This window comes from Arachis stenosperma, chromosome 9 (genome assembly GCF_014773155.1).
Source record: "Arachis stenosperma cultivar V10309 chromosome 9, arast.V10309.gnm1.PFL2, whole genome shotgun sequence".
Taxonomy (NCBI): domain Eukaryota; kingdom Viridiplantae; phylum Streptophyta; class Magnoliopsida; order Fabales; family Fabaceae; genus Arachis; species Arachis stenosperma.
Window position 1 is genome coordinate 156,196,342 of NC_080385.1, and position 17,693 is coordinate 156,214,034.

Below are 17,693 nucleotides of genomic sequence, written 5' to 3' on the forward strand. Positions count from 1 at the left end.
CCTGTCTTTAGGTATTGTATTATGGGGGTTCGCTAATCTCCTTCCTGTGACACATATAAAACATACTGCATATCTAGGCTAGATTTCGTTAGTGTGAGATGTACCAGATTTTCTAAGTGTTGGTCATCTCTAGATGTTGCTAGCTTTGATAGTATATCTGCTCTGCTATTTTGTTCTCGGGGTATATGCGTTATTTCAAATGTTTGAAAACTTTTTATCATGTTTTTAGTAATATGTAAGTATTTTTCTAAGAGGGGATCTTTAGTTTGGAAGTTACCGGTTACCTGTTGTACTACGAGTAAGGAATCACAATATACTTGCAAGCTTGGCACTTGAATTTCTTTTGCGAGTCTTAGTCCCGCTAATAACGCCTCATACTCGGCTTGGTTGTTTGTTGCCTGGAACAGAAATTTTATTGATTGCTCGGCGTATACCCCTGTTTTGTATTTTAGCAGTATTCCTGCTCCGCATCCGTTGTCATTGGATGCTCCATCTACATATAATTCCCATGGCTCGGCTTCCTCTACTTCATTGGTGAATTCGGAGATAAAATCGGCCAGGGCTTGGGCCCTGGGGGATCCTATGGACTGATAAGTAATGTAGAATTCTGAGAGTTTGACCGACCATTTTATGAGTCTTCCTGCTAGGTCAGGTTTTGCTAGGATTTGTCAAAGCGGTTGATTGATTCAAACTATAATTCGGTATCCTTGAAAATAATGTCGTAGCCTCCGATCTGTGGTAATTAGTCCGAATGCTAATTTCTCTATCATTGGGTATATCGTCTCAGCACCCTATAGGACTTTACTTACAAAGTATATTGGGTGTTGTTCTTTTTCGTTATCTGTTACAAGTACCGAACTGATTGTGTTAGTTGAAATTGAAAGGAATAGATGTAAAGGCTTACCTTGTTCCGGCTTTTTCAATATAGGTGGTGACCCTAAGGCATTTTTGAATTTTGTGAAAGCTTCTTCACATTCCTCTATCTAGATGAATTGATCGGACTTTTTTAAGGTGTTGAAGAAGTGATATGATTTTTCTGCTGCTGCTGGCAAGAAGCAGGAAAGAGCTGCTAACTGACCTGTTAGCTGTTGGACCTCTTTCTTATTCCAAGGAGATTGCATGTTGATTACTGCGAGACAGGGTTTGCCTCTATCCCCCTGTTGGTTAATAGGAAGCCGAGGAACTTTCCTCCTTGTACTCCGAAGGCGCACTTTTTTGGATTCAATCCCATATTGTGTTTTCTGAGCTGTTCGAATACCTCGGTCAGGTTGTCCTTATGCTGTTCCTCCGAGGTTGACTTTACTGCCATGTCGTCTACATATATTTCAATGTTTCTTCCGATCTGTTCTTTGAACACTTTGTCCATTAGCTGTTGATATGTTGCCTCCGCATTTTTTAGCCCAAAGAGCATGACTTTGTAACAGAAGTTCCCTTGATCGGTGACGAATGTTTTTTTTTTCTTCGTCTCCCGGATGCATGAGAATTTGATTATAACCTGAGTAGGCATCCATGAAGCTAAGTACTGGGAAACCTGAGGTGTCATCTACTAGCCTGTCTATATTGGGCAGTGGGTAACCGTCTTTGGGGCATGCTTTGTTTAAGTCGGTAAATTCTACGCACATACGCCACTTTTCCGAGCTTTTTCACACCATTACGATGTTTGCTAGCCATGCTGAAAATCGTAGTTCCCAGATAAACCCTGCTTCCAGGAGCTTTTTTGTTTCTGCCTCGGCTGCCTTTCTCCTTTCGTCTCCCAAGTTTCTTTTCTTTTGTCGTATAGGTCGGGTATTGGGGTTGACTGCCAACCTATGGCAGATAAAATTGGGGTCGATACCAGGCATGTCTGCCAGTCTCCATGCAAAAAGGTCGGCGTTTGTCTTTAGTATTGTGATAAGGTCGTCCTTCTGTCCTGCAATGAATGTGGATCCTATGTTAGTGAATTGTTCTTCCTGACCTAATTGAACCTTTTCAAGGTCATCCGTTGGTGTGGGACGACTGTCGTCACTTCGAGGGTCCAATTCGTCCAGAGTTGGTATATTTTTCGAGTTGTACACTGTGTGTATCCGAGGTGTTTCTTCCTTCTTGACTGCTTTGAGGCTTGCATTGTAGCATTGTCTTGCCCCCTTGTGGTCGACGTATACCGTCCCTACTGCGTTATCCTACAAAGAAAATTTCACACAAAGATGAATTGTTGAAACAATGGCTCCAAAGGCGTTCAGTGATGGATGCCCTAGGATGATATTATAAAGGCTGGGGCAATCAACCACTAGGAATTGAATGTATAGTGTTTTATTGTTTGTAGATTCTCCAATTGTTGTTCTCAGCCAAATATACCCTGATACCGATACCTTTTCTCCAGAGAACCCTACCAATTCTCTGGCTGACGGTTGTAGTGCGTTGTCACTGAAGTGCATCTTTTTGAAGGTTGAGTAGAACAAGACATCGGCACTGCTTACTGGATCGAGCAGGACCTTTTTTATTATTAACTCTCCCATGTGGACTGAGATGACAACAGGGTCGTCTAAGTTCGGGCAGGTTGTTTTGAAATCGGCCGCGCTGAAGTCGATGCGGGAGGTCGGAACCGACGTCTGTCGTACCGGACGAGATCCTTCCATCGTCATCATTGCTCGGTAGCTTCTTTTCCTTACTGAAGTGGTATTTTTGCCGCCAGCGAAGCCTCCTGAAATGTAATTGATTATCCCCTTGGATAGGGGTGTTACGACTTCTTTTTGCTTGTTTTCTCTTTCTACTTCTCTTTCTGTGTCGTGTTGCTTTCTTGACGAGATATATTTGTCTAAAAGTCCTTGTCTTGCCAACCTTTCAAGCAGATCTTTAGCCACCACACACTCATTTGTTGTATGATCGAACTTTTGATGGAAAGCACAGTGTTTGCTTCGATTCACATACTTTTGATCTTGGTATGACCCTGCTCTGATAGGTGGTTTGATCAGTTTGTTGTGCAGAATTTCCTTGATTATGTCCTCCCTTTTTGTGTTGAATTTTGTGTACGAGTCGAACGTCGGCGCTAGTTTGAATGGTTTTTGGGGGTCTTTACTTGTAGGTCGGTGTAGCCTTTCCTCATTTTTTTTGGTTGGGCTTTTGCTTCTTCTGGCCACCCTGAGCTCTTCAATTTCAATTTGACCCTGGGCTTTTTCTCGAAACTCCTCCAGCGTTTTCGGTTTTGCCACTGCTATTGCTTCCTGGAATTTTTCGGGACAGAGTCCGCTTTTGATGGCGTGTAGCTGCACTTCGGAGTTAAGATCGGGGATTTGCATAGCTACTTCTGTGAACCGCATCATGTACTCCTTTAAGCTTTCATGTTGTTCCTGTTTGATCGTGCTGAGATAGTTCGAGTCTCGCACGTAGATTTTGGATGCTGCAAAATGATTTATAAATAATTTGGCAAACTCTTCAAAGCTTGATATAGATCCTGCAGGTAAGTTAGAAAACCATAATAAAGCAGCTCCATCTAAGAAGGTTGGAAAATATCGGCACAAGATGGGATCAAAGTCACTATTGAGAAACATCCGTTGGCGTGGGACGACTGTCGTCACTTCGAGGGTCCATTTCGGCCAGAGTTGGTATATTTTTCTAGTTGTACACCATGTGTATCCGAGGTATTTCTTCCTTCTTGACTGCTTTAAGGCTTGCGTTGTAGCATTGTCTTGCCTCCTTATGGTCGACATATACCGTCCCTACTGCGTTATTCTGCAAAGAAAATTTCACACAAAGATGAATTGTTGAAACAATGGCTCCAAAGGCGTTCAGTGATGGACGCCCTAGGATGATATTATAAGGGCTGGGGCAATCAACCACTAGGAATTGAATGTATAGTATTTTATTGTTTGGAGATTCTCCAATTGTTGTTCTCAGCCAAATATACCCTGATATCGATACCTTTTCTCCAGAGAACCCTACCAATTCTCCGAGTGACGATTGTAGTACGTTGTCGCTGAAGTGCATCTTTTTGAAGGTTGAGTAGAACAAGACATCAGCGCTGCTTCCTAGATCGAGCAAGACCTTTTTTATTATTAACTCTCCTATGTGGACTGAGATGACAACAGGGTCGTCTAAGTTTGGGCAGGTTGTTTTGAAATCGGCCGCGCTGAAGTCGATGTGGGAGGTCAGAACCGACGTTTGTCGTACCGGACGAGATCCTTCCATCGTCATCATTGCTCGGTAGCTTCTTTTCCTTGCTGAAGTGGTATTTTTGCCGCTAGCGAAGCCTCCTGAAATGTAATTGATTATCCCCTTGGATGGGGGTGTTACGACTTGTTTTTGCTTGCTTTCTCTTTCTACTTCTCTTTGTGTGTTGTGTTGCTTTCTTGACGAGATATATTTGTCTAAAAGTCCTTGTCTCGCCAACCTTTCAAGTAGATCTTTTGCCACCACACACTCGTCTATTGTATGACCGAACTTTTGATGGAAAGCACAGTGCTTGCTTCGATCCACATACTTTTGATCTTGGTATGACCCTGCTCTGATAGGTGGTTTGATCAGTTTGTTGTGCAGAATTTCCTTGATTATGTCCTCCCTTTTTGTGTTGAATTTTGTGTACGAGTCGAACTTCGGCGCTAGTTTGAATGGTTTTCGGGGGTCTTTACTTGTAGGTCGGTGTGGCCTTTCCTCTTCTTTTTTGGTCGGCCTTTTGTTTCTTCTGGCCTCCCTGAGCTCTTCAATTTCAATTTGACCCTGGGCTTTTTCTCGGAACTCCTCCAGCGTTTTCGATTTTGCCACTTCTATTGCTTCATGGAATTTTCCGGGACAGAGTTCGCTTTTGATGGCGTGTAGCTGCACTTCGGAGTTAAGATCGGGGATTTGCACAGCTGCTTCTGTGAACCGCATCATGTACTCCTTTAAGCTTTCATGTTGTTCCTGTTTGATCGTACTGAGATAGTTTGAGTCTCGCACGTAGATTTTGGATGCTGCAAAATAATTTATAAATAGTTTGGCAAACTCTTCAAAGCTTGATATAGATCCTGCAGGTAAGTTAGAAAACCATAATAAAGCAGCTCCATCTAAGAAGGTTGGAAAAGATCGGCACAAGATGGGATCGAAGTCACTATTGAGAAACATCATTGATTCAAATTTTTCGAAGTCACTATTGGGACGACTGTCGTCACTTCGAGGGTCCAGTTCGGCCAGAGTTGGTATATTTTTCGAGTTGTACACCGTGTGTATCCGAGGTGTTTCTTCCTTCTTGACTACTTTGAGGCTTGCGTTGTAGCATTGTCTTGCCTCCTTGTGGTCGACGTATATCGTTCCTACTGCGTTATCCTGCAAAGAAAAATTCACACAAAGATGAATTGTTGAAACAATGGCTTCAAAGGCGTTCAGTGATGGACGCCCTAGGATGATATTATAAGGGCTGGGGCAATCAACCACTAGGAATTGAATGTATAGTGTTTTATTGTTTGGAGATTCTCCAATTGTTGTTCTCAGCCAAATATACCTGATACCGATACCTTTTCTCCAGAGAACCCTACCAATTTTTCGGGTGACGATTGTAGTGCGTTGTCGCTGAAGTGCATCTTTTTGAAGGTTGAGTAGAACAAGACATCGGCGCTGCTTCCTGGATCGAGCAGGACCTTTTTTATTATTAACTCTCCTATGTGGACTGAGATGACAACAAGGTCGTCTAAGTTCGGGCAGGTTGTTTTGAAATCGGCCGCGTTGAAGTCGATGCGGGAGGTCGGAACCGACGTTTGTCGTACCGGACGAGATCCTTCCATCGTCATCATTGCTCGGTAGCTTCTTTCCCTTGCTGAACTGATATTTTCGCTGCCAGCGAAGCCTTCTGAAATTTAATTGATTATCCCCTTGGATGGGGGTGTTACGACTTGTTTTTGCTTGCTTTCTCTTTCTACTTCTCTTTCTGTGTCGTGTTGCTTTCTTGACGAGATATATTTGTCTAAAAGTCCTTATCTCGCCAACCTTTCAAGCAGATCTTTTGCCACCACACAATCGCCTGTTGTATGACCAAACTTTTGATGGAAAGCACAGTGCTTGCTTCGATCCACATACTTTTGATCTTGGTATGACCCTGGTCTGATAGGTGGTTTGATCAGTTTGTTGTGCAGAATTTCCTTGATTATATCCTCCCTTTTTGTGTTGAATTTTGTGTACGAGTCGAACTTCGGTGCTAGTTTGAATGGTTTTCGGGGGTCTTTACTTGTAGGCCGGTGTGGCCTTTCCTCTTCTTTTTTGGTCGACCTTTTGCTTCTTCTGGCCTCCCTGATCTCTTCAATTTCAATTTGACCCTGGGCTTTTTCTCGGAACTCCTCCAGCGTTTTCGATTTTGCCACTGCTATTGCTTCCTGGAATTTTTCGAGACAGAGTCCGCTTTTGATGGCGTGTAGCTGCACTTCGGGGTTAAGATCAGAGATTTGCATAGCTGCTTCTGTGAACCGCATCATGTACTCCTTTAAGCTTTTATATTGTTCCTGTTTGATCGTGCTGAGATAGTTCGAGTCTCGCACGTAGATTTTGGATGCTGCAAAATAATTTATAAATAATTTGGCAAACTCTTCAAAGCTTGATATAGATCCTGCAGGTAAGTTAGAAAACCATAATAAAGCAGCTCCATCTAAGAAGGTTGGAAAAGATCGGCACAAGATGGGATCGAAGTCACTATTGAGAAACATCATTGATTCAAATTTTGTAACATGGATTTTAGGATCTCCGATCCCCTTGTACAGTGTTAGGGTCATTGAAAGTGTAAAATTTTTAGACATTTTAAAGCTCATTATTTCTTCGGAAAAGGGATTAGTCCGTCGTCTTGCTGTTTTGGGGTTGGTTTCCACCGTCTTTGCGTTTGATTCTGATTGACGCTCCTCATGCTGATCGGTATTTGCTTTCTTGTTGGTCTTCTGCTCGTCATTGTTCTGCATTGCTGCCAACAGTTCGGCCATTCGCTGGTTTTCCCGAGCAAGGCGGAATTTGCAGCTAATAGGTCAACGTTGGTCGGATTGGTCGAGAGAGCTACCAAATGGTCCGTCATGGTTCAGTTCCTGAAAGGAAAGAAAATACAAGGCCAATGTGAAATTGTTAGCTCGGAAAAAACTAGAAGGTGAGGCTTTTTGCCCCACAGTGGGTGCCAAATGTTCGTGCAAGGATACTCGTCTCTGTGCTATACGTCGGACTCCAGGTGTTACTGAGGAGATGACCGGGTCTGCGACGAGGAGCACCTTGCTTGAACACGGACCGAGTGGGGTACCTGCAAAAAGGACTCCGATGCTCAAGTTAGTAAAGAATATTTTCAATATACGAGTACCAGAACGAAATACTAGTGTGAGTAGTCTAGATGCCTTTGGTGATTTCACAGTTGCCGTTTTATAGACTTTTTGGATTGAATCCGTTTAGTGATTTGTTGGAGTGAATCCTGATTTGGGCCGAGATTTTTGGGTGGTTATTGTTATCGTGTTTATCCGCTACCTACCTGCTTCTTTAACGTGCTAACGTGGCCGAGATATAGGGTGTAGGTTCTGATTTTGTAGGGTACAGTACACCACATATCCAAAATATTGACTCACTTAATCAATAAATTAAAAAAAATTGTGCTGTAAATAAAAGTTTTATATTATGCGCAAATTTTTTTATATTATATTTATAAGTTTTTTTATTTTGTAAAAAAAAATTCTATGCTAAAAAATGCAAATAACAAAAAACAGTGACATATAGACGTACTTTTTATTAATTTAATTAAATTTAATTAAAAAAAATTGTATATGTAATATTATTGAATTTTTTTTATCTTTTTTTATTTTTTATCTTTTTTTTTGTACTTACAAAATTTTTATGTAATTTTTACAGAAATCTATATATACAAATTAACAGTCAATTATATTAAATTGTTTAATATTTTTATTTGTTATTTTGACGTTAAAAACATTTCATATAAATCATCATTTATCTTATTTTATTTTATTGTATCCAACGCACTCCGTAATCATTATCTATGATCATATTCTTGATCATGGGATACTCTCAAAATTCTCAAATCTGAGTACGGTGATATTTCTGTACAAGGATCTCAATTAAGTCAAGCGGTGGCATGTGTAATCCTATGGAACAATACACTTGGACTTCTACTTTCTTTCATCCTTTTTTATTCTAATCTTAAATCAAATGTCGCTAAAGTGTACCTGATACACTTTGAAGTATAATAATATTATTATTATTTTGTGTGCCTAGCTACTTTCACTATATAGAATATACTATATAGTGTCAAAATAAAGTACTCAATCATAGATAATAATTAATCCTCCTTTATAAATACATGAGGTAGGAATCAAGGAAATCAAAACCTACATCATCGTTATTATCATGGCTTCTTACTCCGTATCATGTTTCTTCGGTGTAAGTGCGATTTCAAATCGCTGGCAAATAAAGCTCTCCCAACCATACCCCAAGATAAGATTGCAGTGCTTTAAGGACAATGGTAATTAATACATATATTCTTGTACTCGCTACTCAATCTATCAATCCTTAACAAGATGTGTTCATGAGTTGAAATTATTCATCCTTGATAAAAGCAAATTAATTCAAGGGGAAAAAACAAATTAAAGATTCAAGATCATGACTCGCAAACACAGCAAAACGATTTTATATTATATATTAATTTATTTCTGTTCTTGTTAACAAAAATTTATTATTATCAACAAATGATATATTTTTTCATCTTCTGATACCATATCAGAGTTTATTTTTTACAAAAAAACATGTTTTATTTTGTGATTGTTTTGGCAGATAAGCCAGCAGACATTGTTGATGCAAATTTGAGTGTTTTGAGGACAAGAATTGAAGAATTGAAGAAAAGGGATGGTGGGTGGAACTATAACAAGCTGAATAATAATGAATACGAGGTTTCAAGGTATAAGAGAAATTCAAAAATAGTAACAGAAGACGTAGAGATGTTGGGTATAGCATGTGGTGCAATTGGACTCGTCTTTTTCATTGGTTCTATTAGCATCTACCTTGTGTCCCTTCTTGTTTATATATCAAAATGAATCACTTAGCTTGTTTCTTCTTCTACCTACCAAACATCAAATATATCATGTATCATCTTTAATTTGTCTTTTTTTATCTACATGGATGTCCTTGTTTCAAATTGAAATTTGAATGTGTATATATATCTAAGTGTTCTCCCTTCTCCATGCATAAGTTGAAGAAACTAATAATACTCCCAAACAAGCGTGTTTCTCAGGCGGTGATGATCATCAATAACTGTAATTCTCTAAGATCCAAGAAGAATAAAATATTATTAAATAATAAAAAAGTAATCATAGAGTTGAATTTCATTTTGATACGTGATTCAAATGTCCGTGATATAAAAAGATTAAATATTATTTAAAAATTATTAATTTATTTTGATATACTTTAATTTTTATTTATTTAATCATTGGATTGGATTTTATGTTTATAAATTTTAGAATATTTTTTATTTTGACTTAATAAAAAATGATAAGTATCTTCTTAGTTATTGTAGTTATAGTATTCTGTGGTTAGAAATTTGAATTTTTTTATTTCGTAATAAAATCATGACGTAGATAAATAAAATTGAATGGATTCTTCTTTTATTGTATTGAAAAAATTGGGTAGAAGGTTGATGAGTTCTCCCGATTTAATTTATAAATTATAATGTGTATAAGTGAGATTGAAGAAATTTTTTAAAAGAAATTAGTAAAAATTAAAGTAAACCAACTCTCTCTATTCAATTTTAATTTTTTTATTTTTATTTTTATTTTGTTGTATTTTTTTATTTTATTTAAATTTTTATCTTTTATTTATCTTATCACATTTATTTTCACAATATAAAATAAAATATTATTTTTACGAAATAATAGAGATCCGAGGTTAAATAATACTATAGAAATGCTTGCAACATTTGCTAGATTAATAATAAACTTCTTGTCACAAAAAAAAAAACTAAAAACAGACAAATTCATTGGATCCATGTCCTTGAGTTTAATTACAGATAAGTTTAAGAAATCAACTACCACCACGGCAGCATTTTTCATCTGAAACAATATTTAAAAAAATATTATCTAAGAATTAAAAAGAGTTGTCTTTGAGTAACATTTTTAGATCTAGCGTTAAATATAAATGTTCTGAGGGTTAGTGTTTGAGGCTGAAACTAAGGTCCAGATTGTTTTTAGTGATAGCAGTTCATTCAGTTTAAAATAATTCAATTAGTTTCTTGGGTGAAAAATATTAGATATTTCATCTTCTGAAATCAATACTTTTGATATTATTTAGCATACGATAATTCAATATGTCTATTATGTAATGTACTTTTTGAAATCGATAAATTCTTTGGATTTTATTAACTAAAGAAATTTGACTTTGGACAATAATTATCAAAAAAGAATTAATTGAAACATAAAAACGTGACTGAATTGGTCCTAATTACTCTTTAGAAAATAGAAGAACGAAGAGGAGAGATTCTCGAATGAAGAAAATGATTCAATGATTTATAAAGAATTGAACGAGAAGCCGTATGAGATGAAAATCTCATGTACAATATAGAGTGTCAATAAGAGTGACTTATTTATCAATTTTTCCACTATCACCCAAAAAAACTCTGCCTTACGTAAATTGTCAGAGTACGTTTAACTTTTGGATTTGAAATTTCACTTCCGTCTGTCTGGGTTCTTAGTGAGAAGGTGAGAGATGGTATCTATAAGATTTTGATACTTAAGTTAACAAGGTTTTTAAACAGGTTTTTATAATAGAGTAGATAACTATTTTTTGAAAAATTATATCTTTATTGGTGAATAACCATTCTCTTTATCTTTAAAGCTTGTTGAGATTTATCTTTTAAATGAAAAAGAGATAGTAGAAAAAAAAATTAGGGAAACAATTACTTATTTAGATAAGTGAACTAACCTCCCTTGATCTTTCAAAAGATCGGATAAAAAAAAGATGCCATTTTTAATGGGTATTTATTTTTAATGGTCCTGTCTTTATTTTGGACTAAAAGTATGAATAATATTAGGAAAGTCTTGGGGGCCAGCAATTTTTTGAAAACTTGGCCAGCATTTAACCATCAAGAGAAAATTGAATGATCCTACACCATTGGATTTAATCTCACACCATTAAAAACACTCTTAATAGCTACTTGATGATTAAAAAACACAAAAAATGCTGGCCCCTAGCATTCCTCATATATATTAAGACCACATGTATGGATCTAACATCTACGGTAAGAATGATGAAAATCATGTAATGGATTCCATTTCCGAATTAGGCAAGTATCATTGAGTGAGAAGGATGTTATGAAGGCAAAAAAGGACAGGTAATTATATTTATGGGTTATGGATTCAGATATGCAAGATGGCAAATTGTGAATAACTGAATATGTTATAAGTCAAAAATGACCTGCACTACCTATCTTATCTAGTGCACAGGCCACAACCAATCTCGTTTTGCCATTACATTACATCTGCTTACTTTTACCAATATTTTATTTAATTATTTAATTATTATAATTCATCATTTGTTTTTGTTAATTTCAGAAAAGCATAGGATTAGCACTTAGCAGCACACTTTTATACACGTGATTGGCTTTACCCTCTCTGCTTATCCAAGATCCGGAGGAAAATCAAATCAAACGAAGTTATAACTTATAAGCATTATTTTTATATATTTTTTGTTTTTAATATTAAATGTGGTAGATAAAAAAGCAAGAAACGATAAAAAGTTTATCTTTTATACCCTAAGAAGAAAATATACAAAATTGAAGTATTTAATGTCAACATCTTCATTGAGTAATCATTTACTACTATTTATAATTTAAACATTACTTTTGTTACATGGCAAGGGAATTGAAATAGCAGAATATATAGAAGCCAGGTTTATATCATGAAGCTGGTCTCTGTGATCATTTGCTGATACCAGAAATAATGCTTACTAAATTTAATTTTGCTTGTAGTGTTAGATATTACACTTTGCATTGACAATAGCTTTATGACTAACACTACTAATCTACTAAATATTCCTTTGGTTTTAGTTTCAGTAAAGATCAGTAACTATCACTAATTACGGATTTCTACCATAAAAAAATTATGCATTAATTGAAAAGTTAATTATGATGATAGCCAAACAGAAAGACAAAATAATTAATATAATTACACCAAGTGTAGATATCATAAAGGTTTGCTGCTTTTATATATATATATATATATACTATGGAGCATTATTTATTTATTTATATTATGTAACGCTCCAAATTAAAGTAAATAAAACATTACATAAGATGCATATTATACACTAGTTATCCTTTTGGGCAGCATGTAAATTACTGAAGTAACCTTGAGGATTGGCCTCAAAAGTTTCCCTTGAAATATAGGCTCCACCTCCGCCAGGGGCCTTCATGCTTCCCCCGCCGCCACCACCACCACCGCCACCTTTTGCACCACCGCCACCACCCCCTTTTGCACCACCGCCGCCGCCGCCTTTTGCACCACCGCCACCACCTCCTTTGCCGCCACCGCCTCCTTTGCCGCCCATTATTTCCAGATGATCACACAGACAAATCAAAGCTTGATCGCTATATTTATATTATTGTGGGGGTATGAGAAGAACAAGGTTCACTAGCTATATTTATAGACTAATATAATGGTAATGCTATCGATGTCCTTATTAATTATAGGATAAACTATAGTTTTTTAAAAATTTTAAAAAATTTGTTAAAATTTTATTTTGTTTTAATTTTGTCTAAAAATTTTTTATTTATATCAAATATAATTTTAACGCTTAATTATTTTAAAAAAATTTAAAAATTAATTCAACAACAATTTTATAAGAATAATTTTTAATATAAACAAATTAGATATGTTTGTCAGATATTATTATTGAATTAATCTTAAATTTTTAAAAAAATTATTAGCTATTAAAAAATATATTTGATACAAATAAAAAGTTTTGAAATAAAATTAAAATAAAATAAAACAAAATTTAAATTTTTTTTTATTTTTGATAAATTTAAAAAATAAAAGATATACTTTATTCTTAATTATAAGAGAATTTTATAGGTTAATTTAGAATTTTGTTAAAACTTAAAAATATTATATTATTATGATGATTAGACTTTAAGATATTTATTAGTTAACATGTACCATGAAGATACATAATAAATTTATTATCAATGAAAATTTTAAATATTTTTATTTAATAAATATACAATAAATATATTAAAAATTTAAAACTTTTTATATTTTTAATAAAAAGCTTTTTAATATATAAATTTAACATGTTAATGTGTAAATTTAATGTGTTCTTAGAACACAAGATAGATATATAAATCCATATTTTTATTAATAAGTTCTGAAATTTCCAAAATGATAAAGGAGAATACAATTTAAATGCTTGGAGTCTGTGTTCAACATTAGCTATTTCATTCTACTATATCTCATAGTAATTCACCATTTTCCCAAAGAATTCTAGAATTCATGCACATAACCATGAAAACTTTCAAATGCAATTAATAACCGGATAATACGAGCAGGAAGTTTGATCATAAATAATGCCAACTTCCCAAAGGATTAAACGGAGCTTAATGGCCGGTTGAGATAAACCTGCATTTGATGATTATCATGATTCATGCATGTTGGAACTGTTTCAGCACATATAAAAGAGAAAAAAGTAGTCATGTTTAAATTTAAATGCATAAAGAATGTATTAAAAATATAAAAATCTGAATAATATAAAATTTTTAGGACACTTGTTCACCAATGTTTTCTTAAAATTACATTTCATAATGCACTTTATAGTTAATGACTTTTGTGTACATTTAGAGGCTAAACTAAATATTAAATCGTTAATTATATTGTCACGGTTTTGCATGTCTGAACATTATGCATTGTTGATAGTTCGTTGATTATTATTAATGTGGCATGCATGTCTATCAACTATCTAGTTCTACTAACACGATAATACAATTAGCTAGATAATTAAAGTTTAATTTCATCAATGTATAATAAGTGTAGAGAAATTTAGGCGTACATTAATTTTAATATGACTTTGTATTACACTGGAAATCAAACTTTAAATAACAATAACGTTGACGGTAATCCTTTCTCCTTAAATTGTGTGACAACCGTCCACATAGTTTGGCGTTTTCCACCCAACACACATGCCGGCCAAATACACCCAGTCCAACATAATAACATCCTTTATTGACTCACAACTTCACATATTTTTTTATTTAATTGAAAATTTTTTTTTTATTAGAATCAAAAAATGATAAAATTTTAAAGCGCTATGCTCTAGTAATGTTTCGGCGATAAGAAAAGAGATTTTTATTAGAGTGTCTTTCATCAGATTCATCTAAAACTTAAACAAGTATTTAGGGTGAACCTTAATCACTTTCGGGTGACACGCGCAATTTTTAATGATGTTTTGGACAAGATTTGAAGAAGGCTAACCAACTGCAAAAGGAGATTGCTTAATAAGGCGAACAGTTTTTGTTTGCTCAATTCGGTAATGACTGTGATTCCTACTTACCGCATTCAAGTATCTCTCTTGCTTAAAGGGGTAACTAATAAGATAAAATTCATGATACAAAAATTTCTATGAAAGGGTCAAGGTGATGGCAGAGGACTGAATCTAGTTAACTAGAATGTACGGTGTTGATCACCCCTAAGAAGTTTGGAGGTTTGGGAATTAGAGATACTTTTTGTGCTAATATTGCTCTTCTTGAAAAGCTAATTTGGCAACTTTTTCCCCATCCTCACAAGTTATGCGTTTAACAGTTGACAGAGAAATACCATTCTTGTAAGGATGATTGTTTCAGTCGGTCTTGAGGAAGGGGATCTTATATGTTTGGAAGAGTATATGTCGAGTTTGGGATATCCTGAAGAAAGGTTTTATTTGGTGCATTAGAGATTTGGAACAGAACTTTTGGTTTTCTAAATGGAGAAGCGAGGGGTGACTATGTCATGAAATGGATTATGTTCACATTTCTAATTCGGATCTCAGGATCTTGGACCTTTGGTCATCTCTAGACAGTAGAACTTTGAGAATATATATTCTTCTCTGAATTAATCTCTGCAGAGCAACATTAAATCTTACAACCCGGATGTTCAAGCTGGTTTAGAGGTTGGTTGGTGTTGAACTGGTGCGGCTTCAAAGGTTTATGATACTCGTAGTGGTTATTTGTAGCTCAGTAAGAAGATGTTTAGTTGGGAGGATAGAGATAATTGGCTTTGTCGTCAACATGTTCCGGAAAAGCACAAATTTTTGGCCTGGTTATGTCTTCAAGAGACTCTTTCTACTGCTGCATTTCGTTTTAAAAGGGGCATTTCGCAAACGAATAGCTGTCCACGATGTTTCTCAGGTCAGGAATCGGTTTTACATTGCATTCGAGATTGTCCAAAAGCCCAGTTAGTTTGGCAAGCTTTGGGGATCTCAAGTCAACCAGTGAATTTGATGAGTTGCTTCATACATAATAGCAAACAATGCCCCTTTAAATTCTTTTATGGTCTCTGATCCGGTGAATTTGGCGTTCGAGAAATAACGAGATCTTTCGTCCTCATGAGCATTGGACCATAGATAAGGTGGCTGGTATGACTTTGTCCTTGGAAAAGGAGTTCCGGAATATTTTTAAATTGCAATGGCTCTCTATCTCCTCCACCATTAGTGGCTCTTGGATTCCCTCCTCAATGGGTACCTTTAAGATTAATTGTGATGCTAGCTATTTTGGCAATGGTGCTCGGGTTGGTTTTGCTTGTGTTAACAGAGATTGGAAGGAAAGGTAGCAACGAAACTGTTTGGAAACAATTGAGAGTCGTAACATTTTGTAAGATGAGTTGTTTGCTATTTGGAGAGGCTTTCTTTTAGCATGAGACTCGGGGCAAAGAGACATTATATGTGACATAAACTGTGTAGAGGTATTTACTATTGTCAATAATTTACAGAATTGTTTTGGTTTTAATATTTTATTGATCATTTTGGTGTTCAAAATCTGAGATATCATATATTGAAAATGACGTGCTGATTTTCGGTTGATATTGAGAAATGCAAACACAGACATTATGGCAAAGACTACAATGAGACTGCAATGAGGACCCTTTTTCCGTAAGTAAAATTTCTGTTACCTTAAAAGGAGTTTGAGAGTAATATTAAGCGAGACGGTCCTTTTAAACAATTTTTTGTTTATATTTATTTTTTTGTTTGTTTTCTTTTAAGTCACAAAAAAGGCTAATGATAAAATTTAAACCAATTTGAATAATTTAAGTGAATAACTCATTTTAAGCAAGTAATTCAGCAGTAAAAAATAAGAGTTGAAACGCAAATAAATAGATATATGACTCGCAAAATTGCATTTATTCTGGAAATAATGAAATTTTGTACAGATTTTCAATTAGTAGTTGATAAGCGTAGTAATGAATAAAGAATGTATCCCTATCTAATAAGTAATAACCTAATTTTGAATTTTTATTTTCTTTGTAGGATGAGAGTCCTGTGTCTGAATGTGAGGTGTGTCCAAATGCTTTTAGCTCCATTAATGGCGGGTTCTTCAGTTATAGTCTCCAACACAGGCTTCCTCGACCTACTGTAACTCAACCCTGACGACGACAATAGATCCACCCCTTCCAAACTCAGTCTTGGAACTGCTGGCTGGACGCGCGCAGTTGGTGCGGCGGATATGCGCCTGGCGGGAGAGTTGGCGGCGAGGAAGAGAGTGGCGACGTCAGCCGGGGTGACGATAGAATTAAGCCTCCTCATGGGAAAGAAGATGTAGAGGTTCCCCAAATCCAGATCGTGATCGGCAGAGAGAGCGGAGAACCTGCGGTTGACGTGGAGAGAGCGAGAATTGGTCAGGAAGAAGTTAGGGTGGTCCATCATGAGCTCCGCCGCCTTCACGATATCCCTAAACTGCTTCACTTCGCCGGCGGGGAAGATCACCGTGGTTACCTTGCCGGCGTTCTTCGCCAAAGGAGGCACGAAGCTGCATGATGATATGTAATTTCCCATTATTGCCTTAATTAACTGATTTTTTGTTTGCAAGAGAAAAATATGATACAATTCAATTCGGTTATGGTTATAAATTTGTTTTGTGTGTGTATATATAGGGGAAGGGTCAACGAGAAGGATTGTGATGTGTGAATAGTAGAATGTGCGTGTTAATGCGAGAGTGTGAGTGAGAAAAGTTGACCCGTGTTGTGGCTGTGATGAGAGTTTGTGAGTGCGCGTTGGTTTTGAAAGTTGGGTGGAAATGAAAATGGGAAGAAGCTGCAGTTGCCAGTTGCAAACTTTTGAGGAGGATATAGCTGCACTTAGTATTTGCCGTGTCGGAATGGGACCCCTTGCCCTCAGGCTGAACTCAATGCTTATTTTTCTTGTGCTCTATTATTTTTTCTAGTTTAAATATATTTGTTATTTGATACTATTAATGAAATATTTCTAAGAAAATCATAATGCACTTCTAAGAAATTAAGAATTGCAATATTCTTTAGGAAATAATCTATTATTAGTGGCAACAAATAAATTAGTAGGTTTTTTATAATCTTTCCAAGAATATTCAACGCATATCTATTCTATTATATAAAAATCGGATGTCTGCACTTAGTGATGAAGTTGACGTGGCATGTTTCTGAGAGTGTTTTTCGATTTAATTTATTTGATTATATATTTAAATATTAATATAATTAATATAATTTAGATAATTTATTATAATTTATATTACTTAA

At 35.7% G+C, this 17,693-nt stretch overlaps 5 protein-coding genes across 5 annotated transcripts; all 5 read right to left on the minus strand.

Moving 5' to 3' along the window:
* Positions 1 to 1,643: 1,643 nt before the first annotated feature.
* LOC130950219 (uncharacterized) lies at positions 1,644 to 3,527 on the minus strand. The gene is made up of 2 exons (XM_057878743.1): positions 2,349 to 3,527; positions 1,644 to 2,159 (listed from the first exon to the last, which is right to left on the minus strand). The coding sequence occupies exons 1-2, from the start codon at positions 3,525 to 3,527 to the stop codon at positions 1,644 to 1,646; spliced, it is 1,695 nt and encodes a 564-aa protein (XP_057734726.1).
* A 64-nt stretch (positions 3,528 to 3,591) lies between these two features.
* On the minus strand, positions 3,592 to 5,738 carry LOC130950220 (uncharacterized). The gene is made up of 3 exons (XM_057878744.1): positions 5,466 to 5,738; positions 3,898 to 5,277; positions 3,592 to 3,708 (listed from the first exon to the last, which is right to left on the minus strand). The coding sequence occupies exons 1-3, from the start codon at positions 5,736 to 5,738 to the stop codon at positions 3,592 to 3,594; spliced, it is 1,770 nt and encodes a 589-aa protein (XP_057734727.1).
* A 183-nt stretch (positions 5,739 to 5,921) lies between these two features.
* Positions 5,922 to 6,911, minus strand: LOC130950221 (uncharacterized). Its single transcript, XM_057878745.1, has one exon. It carries the CDS (start codon positions 6,909 to 6,911, stop codon positions 5,922 to 5,924), a length of 990 nt encoding a protein of 329 aa, XP_057734728.1.
* Positions 6,912 to 12,160: 5,249 nt separating this feature from the next.
* On the minus strand, positions 12,161 to 12,510 carry LOC130948007 (glycine-rich RNA-binding protein 1-like). The gene has a single exon (XM_057876721.1). It carries the CDS (start codon positions 12,508 to 12,510, stop codon positions 12,271 to 12,273), a length of 240 nt encoding a protein of 79 aa, XP_057732704.1. The 3' UTR covers positions 12,161 to 12,270.
* Positions 12,511 to 16,295: 3,785 nt separating this feature from the next.
* LOC130948106 (uncharacterized) lies at positions 16,296 to 17,048 on the minus strand. Its single transcript, XM_057876818.1, has one exon. The coding sequence runs from the start codon at positions 16,975 to 16,977 to the stop codon at positions 16,438 to 16,440; it is 540 nt and encodes a 179-aa protein (XP_057732801.1). The 5' UTR covers positions 16,978 to 17,048; the 3' UTR covers positions 16,296 to 16,437.
* Between the last annotated feature and the right edge of the window lie 645 nt (positions 17,049 to 17,693).